General features: G+C 40.8%; 1 protein-coding gene across 5 annotated transcripts in view; it reads left to right on the plus strand.

Moving 5' to 3' along the window:
• ZMYM4 (zinc finger MYM-type containing 4) overlaps positions 1–16873 on the plus strand; it is a 43717-nt gene that overhangs the window by 12405 nt on the left and 14439 nt on the right. For 2 of the 5 annotated variants that reach the window (XM_054223339.1, XM_054223340.1), the window contains exons 2-17: positions 1364–1406; positions 1804–2334; positions 3909–3976; positions 4571–4741; positions 7533–7611; positions 8040–8292; positions 9869–10043; positions 10160–10372; positions 11672–11822; positions 12489–12604; positions 12735–13007; positions 13500–13650; positions 13926–14098; positions 14451–14601; positions 16225–16365; positions 16659–16696. In XM_054223339.1, the coding sequence (XP_054079314.1) occupies positions 1364–1406; positions 1804–2334; positions 3909–3976; positions 4571–4741; positions 7533–7611; positions 8040–8292; positions 9869–10043; positions 10160–10372; positions 11672–11822; positions 12489–12604; positions 12735–13007; positions 13500–13650; positions 13926–14098; positions 14451–14601; positions 16225–16365; positions 16659–16696 (2727 nt within the window). Of the gene's footprint in view, positions 1–1363; positions 1407–1803; positions 2335–3908; positions 3977–4570; positions 4742–7532; positions 7612–8039; positions 8293–9868; positions 10044–10159; positions 10373–11671; positions 11823–12488; positions 12605–12734; positions 13008–13499; positions 13651–13925; positions 14099–14450; positions 14602–16224; positions 16366–16658; positions 16697–16873 lie in introns of those variants that run through there. The other 3 variants (XM_054223338.1, XM_054223342.1, XM_054223341.1) reach the window with 3 other exon arrangements.

A 16873-nucleotide genomic window follows, 5' to 3' on the forward strand; every position in this document is an offset into this window, starting at 1 on the left:
CAGCATTAAACTTGCATCTGTGGAGACCCTCCTAGAATCATTAGAGCAGTAACAGAACTCAGGCCTTGCAAACCTTCCTGAAAGGTGTTTCCTTACTGTTTTTCCTCTAGATAATTACACTGAATGGACTTGCATCAGCCTTGGGGGAGAGTGTAACATTTTTTTTCGTTGGGCTCCGTGTTTCACTTCTCCAGCCTCAAGTGTCTGCTCAGAGAAGCTGGAAAGTTTTGGTGCAGCATCAAATTGTCTTGGTATTCCCAGTGCTGTACAGGTCCTCGCGATTCTGTGTGTGTGTAATTAAGCTGAAGGAGCTAGCTTCTCTTTGTAGACCTGCAAGTGAGATTGGAAAGAAACTGATGGACTCTTTGCCGTTAGATGAATCCTGTAGCAATATGTTGTCATCCTTTCCCGGAGCTGGCTGCTACCAAACTGATAGTTTCCCATCACAGTCCTGTGGAATATCCGATTTATCAAGTAAATGACTTGGGTTAAATGAAATTAGAGATCATCCCTTTGCTATCAAATCCCATTACTTTCCTTAAGATGGCTTAAGAATTGAAGTGTGAGCGGGATCTACCAGAAAAGAAAGCGTGGAGCTGGAGATGCAGAGAAAGGAGAGATGACTGAAATGAATTGCCGTTATCTTTTAGGCAGAAAGGAAGGATGCTAATGAGTTGGACATCCTAAAGAAAACTTTAATTGTGCTGAGTATGCGTACTTCTCCAAGACAGCATTTAAGCATGCCGTCAACTGTAATGTCTGTCAGAGAATGTGTAAAGTAAACAGATGTTTGGTAGAGCACTCGGAGTCATCGTCTGGTGCTTCTTTGGTTACGCTGCTACTGACGCTTACGGTCTCGGTACTGGTAGGAAGTAAAGCGTTGAATGTCACTGTTCCTGGAAAGGGAACATTCCCTGTTAGAGAAATGAAACCTTTGGATCTGTGCAGCCTGCATCAGTGGAAGCTGTATATACTTCTGTTTTCCCATTTATAACAATCAGAGGAAATGAAGGCTTGTAGAGCGTCAAAGAGGGCAGAATCTATGATCCTGGCCCTGTAAAAGTTTCTCATGTAGAAGTGAAAATTTTGACATTCCCTCCCCTCCCCTCCTCCACCTTCTCTGGGAAGCAGCGCTAATTCTAAATTTTCATGGTGTGCTTTTTCTACCTAGTTCTGAGCTTGTTAGGGTAAATGTGACTTCTCAGTAATGTTACAGTCTTAGTTCACAGAACTTTGCTTGGGGCAAGAAAGGAAGGAGGAGGAATTGTGATCCTTCTGGTTGGTGTTGGTTTTGATCAGATACTTTTTAGAAAAGTGCATGGCAGCTGACCAAGATAATGATATAGTGCTTTCCTTTTTACAGTTTGAAGATAAATCTGATGCGGTATTTGATATTACAGAAAAATGTAAGTATTTTTATTTATTTATATAAGGCCATAATTTCACAAAACGTTTCCTAGAAGTATCATTGCTGCTGAAAAAGACTGTCTTGCCCTTCTGGCCCTTGCTGCTCGTTCCCTCCCTGTCTTGCCTTCTCAACAAGTGTTACAAATGAGATGAAGTTAATGTTTCTTCTTTGTTTGGTTAGTTTTACTCAGTTCAGCTTCTGCTTCACTGTGTGGTGAATGGGACAGAACTGTTTCTTATGTCAGCAATGTTTTATCAATAACGTTGGCCCAAGAAGGCTTAGAGTATTCAAGGAATTGCAGCATCAGGCAGATTAGCAAAGGACACTTACACTCGTCCTTTGTTATACATAAAGTTGGTGAAATTTCTGACTGTGATGGTTTTTTTTCTCCCTAGGTGGTGAAATTCTGGATGCAGAAATGTCTGAGGACGCTGACCACAACTTAACGCCTGCCCTCGACAGCATATCTTACGGAATACAGAATCGAACAGGGTCTGAAAACTCGCTGCTGGATGATGATGATGATGATTATTTCCTGAACTCTGGGGATCTTGCAGGCATACCTGTTGTTGGGAGTGACAATGAAGATGATCAAAATTTCACTCCAAAAGACACTCTTTCTTCAGCGATTCATGATGAAGACCATCTGGAAGAGGGCAAGAGAGTTACGGAACACGAATTGGACAGTGAAAAGGAAATTCAGATTCAGAATGCAATCCAAAAGGATCTCACTTCACCATTTGAGCAGGGCCCTGTATTTAAATCAATTCGAAAAGATTTTAGCATAACGAGAGATAATGGCAAAGAGACTTTTTCAGCAAAGGACAAGAATAGAGAAGGACATTTTCAAGAACGTGAAAAACGGTTGGAAAAAATGCCTAAAGATATGGATTCTAGATTGAAAAGCAGTTTTCTTGACAAAGCAGGTAACTGTTGCCATCGTAGACCTGGCTACCCAACAAAGAGGAAGAAAGAGCTAGACAGAAATGAGCAACAGGGATAGTTATTAAAAACTTCATCTTGTTGAAGAGAATATGCCTAGCTGCATGCAGGAAAGCATTTTCTAAAGAGCCCTGACATAGGATGAGCCCTGTATTAGGACTAGGATTTGCCAAAGGGCCTGGCAGCATTGGCGGGGGTCTCGTCCTCCGCAGCTCGTTTCAAAGCCTCAACACATCCTTTGCTGTTGTGGTTTGCTAAACCAAGCTGGGTGACAATTCAGGCTTCCTTTTGTTTTTTCTCACTGTTTTTTTTTATATACTTTGGAACTCCTTAAAATAAAAGATGACGAAGTTTAGGTTAATGGCCAGGAAAGATTTTTTTGAGCAAAGTTCTTCATTAATGTACTCGTATTTAAAGCAGTATGCATTTGATAGTGGTGTCACAGAAAGGCTTGCTAATAGTGTCCGCAGGAAGCAAGCCAGAGAGTAACTTGAGATCTACTTTTCCTGGGAGACTGCTCTCCTTCTTCCTCAGATACTTGTGTCTTGGACTTTGTCCAGCCAACATAGAGAGAGCCAAAGATGCCTGTAATCCCTTTCTCATTTGAGGGAGCCTGACAGTCACCAGTAATCTTGCTGCCCACACACTTGCTTTTGACTTCCCAAGCTCTGAAAGTTACAGTAGAACAGTGAATGAGGGAGTTACGAATAACCAGGCTGAAGCATGCAATTGAATTTTAGCCAGAAGATTGTATGGAGAAAGAGTTGGCCCACAAGTGGGAGCCTCCTGGCTACTTCTTCAGATTCACAGCTTACAATTCTGATATTTAAACTTGGTATGTTTAGTAACAGTGTCCTAAAATCAGTGCTGCCAGGTTGCACAAAGGACAGAGAAGCAATACAGATGTTTTTAAAATAACGAAGAGTTAAAGATGTCTCTCTAGTTTTACCTTCAGGTAGAAATCAAGTGAGGAATAATTCTGTGCAAAAAAACATATTTCAGAAAATTGTAAATGCCTACGGTTATAAGATTGTGGCTGAAAGCTCTGCAGCCTCAGGTAGAGTAGTCAGTAATTGAAACTGCAATGGTAAATGCTCATAGGCAGCATCCAGTATCCAGGCAAATCCAGAATTTTGAAAAGATACATGCTAAAAAAGCATAATCTACTATTTCCTGAGAAGGGGGGAAAAGGCAAAAGACCAGAACAGCAAAGAAAAGAATGAAAGTTGTTGCTCTGAAAAATGTTTTCTGATTTAAATGTCGAAACACGGGATAGTTCCACACTGGGGTGTGGAAAATTCCGAATGAATAATTCACCTTAGAATTTACAACCATTTTTCTGGAATGGGAAAATAATGACCCGTTAGAATAATAAAAACATGTCAATGCTCTTTAAGGATTACCGTCTTATTTGCAGGGAGGAGAAAGGGAGTAGTTTAATACTTCTGAGGTGCCGTCAGACTATGGGGTTGGGGGTCAGTATGAGACTCTAGATAGTTTTAAAGGAAATGCGTTGGAATCTGTATTCATGTATATTTAATGTATATGTTTTCCTCAGTTCATAATCAAGTAGAAGAAACATTACGGACGCAGTTAGCGCCACAAACTCCAGAAACTAACTTCAGGGTAAGCTATAGATCTTTCAAACACTTTTGCAAGTGCAGCAATATACTGGAATAATTCGAAATACTTATTTTGTATTTGAGTGTAAATTTGAGTATCAAGAAAGCTGATCTTCTGACTCTTAGACATCTTTGCTACTTAAACAGTGCATATAACTTTGTAAAATTTTGCTGACCCTCTCTTTGGATTGAGGATTCTTTTGCTAGCCACTTTCATGTTCAGCATGGTCTGACTGACTGGTGAGCCGAAGCTAGACCTGGATGCGTCCATCTGACCTGCTGCCTTTTTTCCAGCCGAGACAGGGAAGAGCTGTATCAACAGGAGACACTGCCCAAACAGCCGAATCCCCCCACTGACAACCAACTTAGAGAGAGCTGGGTGGCTTCTGCTTTGTCCAGAGGAGTGACGAGGATTGGGGGTGGGATGACAGAGGGTGCTGCAGGGAGACAGAGGCAGCAGCTGCTGCCCATCATTTCTCCCACCTTCCAGTGGCAGGACCCATTTCTCTTGGTCTGCAACAGAAACTCCCCTTGGCAGCAGCCCAGCTCCTCGTGGCAGATGCAGGAGGGTGAATTCTTTTTCATATTATTGTTTCAGGAGTCTAGCTACCTATTTTCTAGTAAGGAATCTATTGGACAAGAGCTGGGGAATTCCTTTGCACCAAATATTAGAATTAAGGAGGAGCCTTTGGATGACGAATATGATAAAGCTATGGCCCCACAGCAGGGACTATTAGACAAAATTAAAGATGAACCTGATAATTCCGAGGTAAGTTTCCCATTGCATTTCTCATTTTGGTCTGACAGCTGACCGCATAAGCTGGACGTAAATTCAGCAATTTATTTGGTTTGTTGACCGAAATTTAACTTGAAGAACATAGTTTAGTAGAAGGGTTTTTCCCTCGTATACTACCATGAAACCCAAACCCCCAGTTTTTTGATTTCATGTTACCATGTCGCTGAAAATGTTTTGCTTTTCAGTTAGAGACAAAGCAAAGTGCTGTAAAACTTTCATCGTTAAAATCTGTGGCAATACAGACTCTTTATCTCAACTCGGTCTCACTGGGAGAGAAAATGTAAATCATGTTTTACTGAATACTTTGTGAGCAGTCATAGTTAGAGATGTGTAGTTGAAACAGTGCTGTTGCTGCTGCTTCCCTCTTAAAAGTTATCTTTGCGAGTAGTTTGTTGTTTGTTCATGTTTTAAATTAACACTCAGAGATCTTAGCAAAATATTTAAATATGTACACGTCAGTGAAGTCAATTTTAGCATGTGTTTAAGTGACTTTCTCATTTGAGACTGACATTTTTTATGACAACGCAGGTAAAAGTTCAGTAATTGCAAAATGGAGAAAGTCTGACCTATGGATTGAGCGGTGCTGGGACAAGGATTGCTGAGCTCTAACCGGTCTCTTTGCCACTGGTTTGCCGTGTGACACCAGGGACACGATCTGTGTTGCAATTCCTGTCTCCTCACTGCTAATATTTGGGTTACATGCCAAACTTTACATGCAGTTAAAGGTGTGCAGAGCTTCCCAAGGTGATTCATCCCACGTGCGTCGGCACCAGAGTGCTGGTGTTCGGTGCAGGCAGTAGTTTTTGTAGCATCGTTCTGTGTACCCTGCTGGACCATACCTTCTCTCTGGGCCTGTCTTCCCAACATTTTTTCTTATTTTCCCATTATACTCTTGGCTTAATAAAATAAAGAAGTAAGCTAAGTATTTGAAGCTATTCAGATTTCACTGCCCTTCTGATTTGTTCAGTGTCCGTGAGATTGTTTTCGTTTTCCCTTGAGCATTATAACGTCAAACCATGTGTAGATTAGTTAAATCTGTCTATGTTGTCCTCCCAAGATGGCATCTGCTGTGGGGGTTTGTTTGGAATGAAATGCAAGATTTCTGTGGTTATCAAAGATCATATTGATAAGTAAAAGTGAAGACTTGAAGAATTTAAATATCAAATATCGTATTCTTCATAATATTAATTCCTGGAGTAAAATCCTGTAATTATCAACTTTGCCTGATACTGGAAAAGTATGAGAACTGATGAAGGTTCATTTTATTTTGCTTTAGATTGGAACTAATGTGGTGGTTTTTTATTTTTTTCATGCATCCTGAAAGATAAGAGCATTTCTTGCTGTAACCGATAGTGGGGGCTGAAGGTTCTTGGCTTTCAACACTGTTGTGCTGCTGTGGAACTATGCTTGATCACGCACAGTTGATGTCAGGATTTGCCTCCGTTTCTCTTACTTGTTTTGACGAAGGATAAAACTGCAGTTAAAATGCTTAAAAAACTGTATTTCTGCAAGTAACTAGTTTTTAAATGGTAATATTGAAAAAAAAAAAATGGTGCTTTAAACCCCATCATCACACCATGCTCGTACACAGCTTAAAAGCTTCTCTTACTTGAGTGTGATGGTTCACACAATGAAGGAATACCATTCATTGCCTGTTCTCCTGGGAAACCCATTCAGAACTAGTTTGGTTGTCTTAGTATAGAAACTTGTAATTTTCCCGCAAGAGTAAGAGAAGCGTTAAGTTTAAGCGTGTATTTTGTGGATGTTAGTGTGTGATTTTAGGAGGTGGCTTGAGGTGAGGCAGCAGTTCACTGCCACTGAGAAGCGAGAGCTTAATTTTGCGTAGTGATTTTGAGTTGGCTTACCTTGCAGCCAGACAGCAACTGTGAATTTAGCTCAGTCATAACATGACATCATGCCCTCGCTGCTCTCAAATGACTGTAAGTAGGTTAAATCTTATCTCTGTAGTTCCAAGAGATTATGCTTTTCAGCCTATTAAGATTTACATGTAGAGTGTTACAATCTGCTTTATGGTTCAGGTTTCTAGGGAGAGCACGGGCAGAAAGCATGGTGTCAAAGTATGAATAGCTGCTGTGGAGGACGCTAGTAATTGGTAGTACGTCAGCTATTCCGCAAGCGACTGTCTGTAGGGATTTTCTCATCCTGTAGAAAACGTGAGGTTATTCCCTTCTCAGGAAAGCCGGTCTGAGCAGGGACTGGGATGGTCTGGCTCTAGTGGTGCCAGCTTTGATCTGCTGTGAAGCTTCACCTTATGCTCCTCCAAGGTCCTTAGCTCATGGTTAAGTACAGAACGCTTCCCACTGTCTAGGTCCCAGTTCTATTTCATTACTATCATCTACGAATGTGAAGACAAAGCTTGTTTCACAGACTAGGGGCAAGGACTGCAAAGCACTTCTGGCTGGAGCGTTGGTGTGAATGGAAAGTGGAGATTTCTCCTAAGCTTTGCCTGAATTCTGAGGTGTCTTGGAGTACAGCTGGAAAGGGGAATGTACCAGGCGGCCACACTTTTCCATTTCTACGTGACACTCGTGGTTGTAGTTTGCTGTGAACCTCTGAGCAGGTTCTGTGCGTGGTGCTCATGCAGCAACGTCATCTATAAGCTGGCCCTCGGAGCGGGCGTAGGAGACCCATTGGTGTCTTCCTGCACCTTAAGATTCAATACAGCATTATGAAAGAATGGAAATCATGTCACCTGTTATTACATGTGTGTATTTGTTCTCCTTTTCCTTTCCCTTTGTTTTAGGAGTACGGCCAACAGCCAAAATCTCAGGAAGGGGAGCTGAAAATCAGTGCTGTATTTTCAGTCAGTGGCAGTCCTCTTGGTAAGAAATAGGCAAGACTAACTTTATTTAAATCTGTAAAATATATCATCTTTGCAAATAGTCTTGCAGTTATTCTGCATTTTTGTTTGCTGTGTCCAACCCCAGAAGGAAAAAAGAACTAGTTTGTTTTAGAGACAATGAAATTCAGAGATTGAAAAATAACTGTATTTTTGAGGTGTAGGAAAATTGAATGTGAAAGGGATGTAAAAAGCGCATTCTCAGTCTTAAGAGTAGTTGAAACAATCTACTATGCAGAAAACCAGCACAGGGCATGTGTTTGTGGAGAGTTCATCTGCTATTTAAGTCTCCCTTAGACCCTGACAACCCAAATGAAGTCAGAAGCTTTGTGCTTGCCCCCTGCACACAAGTGAATTATGTGTAATACATACATAACAGTTACTCTGTGTTTTCTCTGTGGTTTTTTTTAGCTCCACAGCTGTCATCAGGTTTCCAGCCTGCTGTGGCATCCTCTGGCATGAGTAAAATGCTTCCTTCGGTTCCAAGCACAGCTGTTCGGGTTTCCTGTTCTGGCTGTAAAAAAATCCTGCAGAAGGGGCAAACTGCGTACCAGAGGAAAGGCTCGACCCAGCTCTTCTGCTCCACACTGTGCCTCACTGGATACACCGTCCCAGCTCCTCGCCCACCAGCTTCTACCAAGAAAACCTGCTCAAGCTGCTCAAAGTAGGACCGTGTTTTAATTTGTTCTAGTAATAATTGATATTCAAACAGATAATGGAAGGCTTCAGTTCTCTTTTTACACAAAATGCTGTTTCTGCCACTTCTGTTATGCTTCCCTTAGAAAAATCGTGGCCGATACCGTTATTGTTAATTGGTCTGTCTGCTTTTGGTTCCAATTCGTTAGTTGGATTTTACACACACATAGGTTTAAAACCTCTTGTTGTGAAGTGTGCATCTTTTTTTTAATTTAAATGAGCTCTATTTGAAAAGGTACGACGCTTTCCTGCCATGTTAAAATGTCATTGCACTATCAAAATCACTAACAAAAGTACGTTTAAAAAAATATTTTATGTATTATTCCTTCGAGATGAAAATAGATTTACCAAATCCCTAAAATGAAATAAATACATGGGTAAATTAATGTATTTGAGGCAGGATATTTCCTTAGATTCTAAAAAAATTCTAAAAAAGGCCTGAACCTTCAGTTCCGAAAACACTTTAATTATTAACATTTTGTGTTCATTTGTATTAGCTCCAAATTAACAAAAGGAGACCTTTGTGGCTGACTCTTTAAGATGTCATATTACTATACCAATAACTTGAGGCAAATAAATAACTTTGCAGACTGATGGTGCTACAGTCTGTTTATAGAGAATTATTCATACGTGTTATTTTTAGTTATGAAAGTTACTTTGCAAAAGAAATGCTGCTTTCTTCATCATTTCTTCAACAACAAATTTATTACTTTAGGTTTTGCAAGGTCAGCTGAACTTAAACTCAAGACTTCAATTAATTAGTCTTTTCACTGGCTGTCTCAGTGTGAAAAGGCCTTGTAATAAAGTTTAGTAGTCTTGGCTGTTACTTGGTTTTGTTCTGTTGAAAAATGGTTTGCCTCTGACATGACAAGTGAGCAGGAGGCATCCTTCCAACCAAGAAAATTATATGAAAATTTCCTCCTAGCTTTTTGACTTAAGGGCTTTGAAACTTTTCTGTGCACAACTGTTTCAAAAGAGAGAAGAGATAAGGAGAAAGTTCGGTTTGCTAAATCCAGCAACAAATAAACATAATTATAGATGGGAGATAAGAGGGCGAAAGTTACAATACTGCTCCATTTCAGACCATTTTGGACTGAACTACATGGCGAATAGAAATTGTGACCTTTCGTTTTTCCCTACGCCGTTATGATTGGTATTTTCTCTGTTAAAGGGAATTACTCCACATATCCTGCTTTCTAATTTTTATTTGTTTTTAGTAAAGACTCTGCAAAACAGTTATCTTTTCCCAGTTCCTTTTGAAAAGATTTAGTGATACAGCTCAATGTATTTATTGGTCACTCCTAAGTCCATGTACTAAATGTTTCACAAAATATCTATTTGAGAATTGTACTTCTTAACTATTTTCCTAATAGGAAAAAAAATCAAGTCAGGTACTTAGATCAGCAAAAAGAAAAGCTTTAAATGAAATGAATCCACCCTCTTCTAGAGAATGTTTAGTCTGCAGAAAAAGAGAGGACAGTGACTTGATGTGAAACCAACCTTAATTCTTTGTCTCTGTTTGTTTGTTTTTCTTTTTTCCATAGAGACATTCTAAATCCAAAGGATGTAATCACTGCCCAGTTTGACAATACAAACTCCAGTAAGGATTTCTGCAGCCAGTCTTGTCTTTCTACGTATGAACTGAAAAGGAAACCTGTTGTTACTATTCATACTAACAGCATTTCGACCAAGTGCAGCATGTGCCAGAAGAATGCCGTGGTAATTGCAAAGTTCTTTGTCATTTGAATTTCCTTTAGATCAGGGCAACGTGCTATCTCAGAGAAGAACAAACATATCCTTTCTATTCTTGTTATGCATTCTTTCTTTTCTTCCAGATTAGGCATGAAGTGAATTACCAGAACGTTGTACACAAGCTCTGCAGCGACGCCTGCTTCTCCAAGTTCCGCTCGGCCAACAACTTGACCATGAACTGCTGCGAGAACTGCGGAGGCTACTGCTACAGCGGCTCTGGCCAGTGTCACATGCTTCAGATAGAGGGACAGTCCAAAAAGTTCTGCAGTTCGTCATGTGTGACAGCATACAAGCAGGTATATTTTGACAGAATATTAAAAAGAAGTGCTCGATTAGATTTTGGGTGTTTTAAGAAACACCCAATTTTTTGGCTGATTATTTCAGTTATTGTCTTGGTCTAAGATAACTCCTTTTGCCCAAACATGTTGCTCTGTTTCCGTTACCACTGAACCAGATTATCCCGGCGTGAGAGGAGACGCAGAAGGACCACTCAGCAGCAGCAGACTCTGACTTTTTTCAGCTTTTGAGATGCTCTCTCTGTTTGAGTATTCTCTATTAGGTTGTAGCATTTGAATTAAGTGGAGAGGAAAAGTAATAATTAGTTGATAATTTGGATTATAATTTTTAAATGTTTAATATTTAAATTTTGATTATAATGGAGCCTCTTAAAGAGCTGAGCAGTTGAGAGAACCTTAATTTATTATAATAGCTCAATTATTTTTGACTGACTTATTTTAATGCAATTACTTTAGGAAAAATTGCCCTCTGATAAGACAGTGTAACTTCGTTTTGTGACTTGACTCTGCTGCCCCATTATTCAGGCCGCTTAGGCCAAGAAAGGCCTAATGGATTAAAAAAAAAAATCCGGTGAAAGTATTTCATCCAGAAAATTACCTACATTAGTTATCCTCTGAAACAAATCTGGAAATTAAATTAAATAATCTGGAAAGGAGGGGGATTTCATGCTGCTTTTGCATCTCTCAGGAAAAGCTCATATATGTTAGTCTTCCTGAAAATACAGTACATTCAAAGCTTATAAGTGTTACCTATTTTTTATTGATTTTTAAAAAACATTCAGCTCAATTGTCAGATCCATTCTGATAGTTTCTGGGGTTTTGTGGGTGAGAGAGTAACCTCCTCCTCTCTGTTTTTTTTCTCATGTGTTAAATGGGAATATTGCTTATATGTGTAGCTGATGGATTAACAATCATAAGCAAAATGTTGCTTCTCAGCAAAAAAGCTGAAGTTGTCTGATACAAGGCGCTTGATCCTGAAGTTGTCTGATACAAGGCGCTTGATCCATGCTACTACAACACGTAGTGTGGTTGGCACCCTGGCAGCCCAGGCACATTCCAAACCGCTCTGCAAAGGCAGCGCTTACCCCGAATCAGAGGCAGCCCAGGTGTGAATCCAGCAAGCATACCGGAGACCTCCACTAAGGGTATCTGCATCATAAATAATACAGCTGTAAAATATGTGCTGTGTTAAGTGCACTGACAGACGCTTTTATACACGTTTTATATGCTAGTGATTCATTTCCAGGTTAATAAAAATACTAAGGTTCAAATGAATGACGGATTTCCATGTTTCCACAGAAGTCAGCTAAAATTACACCTTGCACACTGTGTAAATCTTTGAGGTCCTCAGCGGAGATGATAGAGAGCACGAGTAACTTGGGAAAAACTGAACTGTTTTGCTCTGTTAACTGCTTGTCAGCGTACAGAGTAAAAATGGTTACTTCTGCAGGTAAGTTCATCCTTTTACTTCTTTAGAAGCATAATTTCACGTAGCTGATATCCAGACATAATTTGTCTTGAGCGTTAAGGCTGATATTCTTTTTGGGGGGGGTGGGAAGTGGCTTCTTTTTTTTCAATGGAGGTGCTGAGGTGGGAACTTGAGGGCTTCCCACCATAGATAAACATTAACAGTGACAGTACAGCCATTTCAGCTTTGTTTTTAGAGAGCTTAAATATGACAATTAACCTTAATCTGTTTTCTGCTCTTGCAAGTGCAGCTGGTGGGTTTCCCAGCTAGACAAATCCACTTCTGTGGACATGTGCCATGCCACTGCCGTGACTGTCCTGCCCCTGTCCTCCAGGGCGACTGGCTTATTTACCTCTGCCTAATGTTGCACTGAGCCAGGCAAATGTAGTCTCCGCTATTTTTCTTGTAAAATAGAAGAATGCTTACTGACATCCTAGGGATACTGGGAGATTAATTAAAGGATCTGGCAAGCAACGGGCACCGCAGCTGCGGTGTCTGCTTCTGAATCTGTAGAAACTTCATCTTGGGTTTCTGTGTGTACCTTGGCTTGTCATTCAGATTCTCTGGTTTTATATGCACGGTGCAGAATTATCTGCAATACAACTTGGTGTTGCGTAAATCACTTTTTCTTCTCTGTTTCACCCTCAGGTGTTCAAGTTCAGTGCAACAGCTGTAAAACTTCAGCAAACCCTCAGTATCACTTGGCTATGTCAGATGGGAGCATACGCAATTTTTGCAGCTACAGTTGTGTAGTAGCTTTTCAGGTGTGACATCTAGGATTTCTTCTTAGCTTAATTAATAGAATCGTAAATTGATGGTGTAAATGTCTGAGATGATGGGTGAAATACGTAATATTGTAAAATAAAGTTTATTCCTCAATTTGCTTTCCTGCAGAATTTGTTCAACAAGCCTGCAGGAATGAACTCCTCAGTGGTACCTCTGTCGCAAGGTCAAGTCATTGTAAGCATTCCCTCGGGGGCAACGGTTTCGGCCGGTGGCACCACCTCGACTGTGTCCCCCAGCTCCATGAGCAGTTCCGCTGCAGCTGGTCTCCAGAGGCTGGCTGCCCAGTCCCAGCAAGTCACTTTTGCCCGCCCTGTTGTAAAACTCAGGTGTCAGCACTGCAACAGACTGTTTGCAACCAAACCCGAACTGCTTGACTACAAGGTAATAAAGATTAGGGCTTTTCAAGCTCATATTTCTCAACAGAAACCCAAGAAATTCTAGCTTATACACAATGATCTGTCAGTACTGCTCTATTGCTTACTATGACATGCCATGGAGGAATTGAGAACTGGTTTTGGTATCATTTAACCATTATCAGAATTAATACTGATACTAGCTCTTTGATCTTAAAAACAGAAAAAAAAAACCCTCCCAAAAAGCCAAACCCTGTGATTGCCTGGCTAGGTAAGCACATTCCTGATTCTTGGTCCCAGAGATGATCCTTTTAATTCCAAGACAAAGCACATCAGTGAGGGCTTTCGGCAGAAAATTGTGTTGTCTTTGTTACAAAGATAAATGGGGAGACTTATTTGCTAGTGCTTTCAGTTGTTGATTTCCAAGGGAATAAATATGCTTCTGAGTTTTTATTAACTATTAAAATATATTATCTGGGATGTGAAGCATTGAAACCAAAATGTTCTGGCTGTGTTGCAGGGTAAAATGTTCCAGTTCTGTGGGAAGACCTGCTGTGATGAGTATAAGAAGAGGAGCAGCGTAATGGCATTGTGTGAATACTGCAGGATTGAGAAAATCATCAAGGAGACAGTGCGGTTCTCAGGCATAGATAAGACATTCTGTAGTGAAGGTAAGAAAGGGCAAGACTGAGTCTCAGATTAATCAAGTCAGAAGTGTTTTGCCTTAACGTTATTAGTGATACTAAGGGAAACCTAATCTTTTTAGGTTAGGAAACTGGTTTTTTTAGTTTTAGAAACACAGAACTTTGTTGACACTTTACATTTTAATGGTATGTTTCAACAAATTATTACAGGTATAACTAAATATAAGAACTAGAAGTGCCGAGGAAGTGTCATTTTGATATTGAAGGATCTTTTGTTTTGTTGCTGTTCTCTCTTCTTTTAGGTTGTAAACTGCTCTATAAACATGACTTGGCTAAACGCTGGGGAAACCACTGTAAAATGTGCAGTTACTGTTTACAGACTTCCCCCAAACTGGTCCAGAATCACTTTGGGGGGAAAATGGAGGAATTTTGCTCAGAGGAGTGCATGTCTAAATTCACAGTCTTGTTTTACCAGGTAAGCGATATTCTCACATAGCATCCTCTGGATTATAAGCGTGTTAGCAAAAGAACCTTTGTAAGTTAGGAGCTGTGTGAGCTGCCTGTAGCTGACTTCTGTGTCCATGGAATGTATTTTCTGTATGTGAGAGACGAGTAAATCCTTAACTTCTGAGTACCAGTTTTCTATATAGAGAAAACCTAGCGTGGGTTGTGGGACTGAAGGTTCTGCTGTTTTGCGTTTCACTGCAAAAATGATGCAGATCTCTTTACACTGTATTTGCTGAGCAGGGTGTAAAGAGGTTTTTATACACATACTCCTTGTTGCTGTTACAAGTGTGTTTAATTTCTCCCTCGCTCTGTTTTCCTAGATGGCAAAGTGTGATGGTTGTAAGAGACAAGGTAAACTCAGTGAGTCCATGAAATGGCAAGGGGAGATCAAGCATTTCTGCAATCTGCTCTGTATTCTGTTGTTCTGTAATCAGCAAAGTGTTTCTGACCCTCCACCCCCAAACAACACAGGTAAAACAGGCTGGGAATAGTGTTGCCTTTTTGTGCATGGTAGCGATACAAGCATTTATTTGGAAACTGGATTCAGTGAACTTTTTGAAATGCACCCTCTACTGGGGGGCTTGCCCGTTGCCATTGAGTGGGCTCGGATTTAGATCTCTCTCTTGCTTCAGACAATTTCAAACTTCTGCAGGTATGAGATGAGATTGCTTCATATACCAAATCTAGATTGTGATTTTAAGGAAGATGGAACAAAAGCATTTACTTTTCAATCACTTTTTCATAAAAGAAAGGCCCATTTCATTGGGGTAAAATGAACTGATATCTTTTGAAGACACATTAAATACTTAGCTTGTCTCCCGTACTTGGTAAGACAGAGCCAGATACAGTAGAATGTTAATGTTCATTTAACGAACAAAAAATATAGTGAAATTGGTAGACTTAGTGGTTGGAAATACAAACTTCCAGCTATGAACTAAAGCAGCCAGTTCTATGTAGTTTGGAGGCATATGAAGCGTTACCATTTCTGTGTCATTAAGCGTTGATTCTTGAAGTGTAATGCCAAGATTCATGTGTGCTGTAGCTGTTTCCTTGCTCATTATTTTAGCAGCTGGAATGGGAAGGAGGGTGGGAATGAAGCCCACAGGAATAGGAACCGTGAGTTTCTGTAGGAAATGAAATGCCAAGGGAAGAAAGGAAGAAAGGCCCACAGAGACAGGAAGAGGAAGCGAAACAAAGGGCAGGAGTAGCACTGATCCTAAAGAGGGGCATAATCTCCCACCGAGTGATGGTGACTGCAACAGTAAGGTACCCAACAAGCAATAAAGAATATTAACTGAAAGTTTATAGGAGCCACCAGGCCATATTCAGCTCTTCAGCTTTGTGCGTGTGTGCTGCTTACGTTGGGGAGCTGTTTTCCCTGATGAAGAGTAATAGAGAAGTAACTTTATACTTTCAGGCCGTACCTATACCATGAGACATTCCTTTCTTGTGGGTGCATGTGGCTGTTCGTAAGGACAGTGGAGCATGTCGGGGGTCCGCTCCTCCAGGAGCGTGCCTGCGCCTTCAGCTGAGGTCGGCGTGCAGCGCCATGACAGAACTGCCTCCGGGCATCCCTCTGAACCCGGGCTGACAGGGTAATGGGGTGCCTCAGAACAGTATTTTGTGACGAAATGTGGTCATTCATGGTAATGTGGTAACGGACGGTGCTTTCAAATGGAAAGAACCTAAGAATTCCTCTAACTGTGAGAGCCTCATCAAATTCACCTCATTCATTATTTGTCGGGACCTCAGCTGTCTGCCATACTACCTACGTCCAGTACCGGGCACAGTGAGGCGTCCAGTCCTCCTGTCTCCTGAGTGCTGCTGCAGTGCACATACTGTTACAAAGAGAAAGCTGCTTTGATGCTACGGTGAACTTTTGAAATGTCTCAGTGACTGAAAAACACCTTAAGTTTGCTCGTGGAACCAGCTCCTATTTCAACTGAAACGCTGCAGTTTGACACCTACATTCCCTTCTCACGCCGCAAGCTTTTTCATTTGGAGATAAATCTGGAGGGTGGGTGTTGTTTCAGAAATGATGCGTTATAAATTATCGTATGCTTATTTTAGTTTTCTTCTGTTCACTCTGTCCAGCAAACCTTTCTATGGCACCAGCTTCCTCATCAGGCCCCCCTTCTTTGAGAAAGGACTCCACTCCTGTCATAGCAAACGTGGTGTCCCTTGCCAGCACCCCTGCTGCCCAGCCTACGGTTAACTCCAACAATGTTTTACAGGGTAAGGCTGCTGAATATGATGCTTGTACTTTTAAATCTCTATTCCTGAACATCTCTAATTGTTCCGGGATCTCTTCCACTGAGGACATCAGCCACTCCTTCATTATGCTTCACATCAGCGCAGATGGTTACAGTTTTGTCCTTCCTTTACCTAGGTATAAATAATGACTTAAATTTATGTACGTACACCAGGGAATGAGGTTTAATGGGAATTCTTTCTCTTGACCTCGGTGGAGTATGGGTTATGGTCCTTGATGATAAGTACACGGGCTGTTGTGTTTTTTTTCTTCGCAGGTGCAGTCCCTACAGTGACAGCAAAAATAATAGGAGATGTAAGTTTTACGAGAGACTCTTTTTCTCACTTTCACCCAGATTGTACCATAACAAGTAAAGTATCCAAGAATTTTGCAGCGTCATTTTGTAACTGCTTTTCCTAGTTGTGATTGGGATCTAAAATTCATCCAGCTTGCAGATGCTTTTTTTAAAATGCATAGAGCCTGTGTGTATAA

The sequence above is a fragment of the Rissa tridactyla genome, chromosome 18 (assembly GCF_028500815.1).
Source record: "Rissa tridactyla isolate bRisTri1 chromosome 18, bRisTri1.patW.cur.20221130, whole genome shotgun sequence".
In the NCBI taxonomy this organism is placed as follows: domain Eukaryota; kingdom Metazoa; phylum Chordata; class Aves; order Charadriiformes; family Laridae; genus Rissa; species Rissa tridactyla.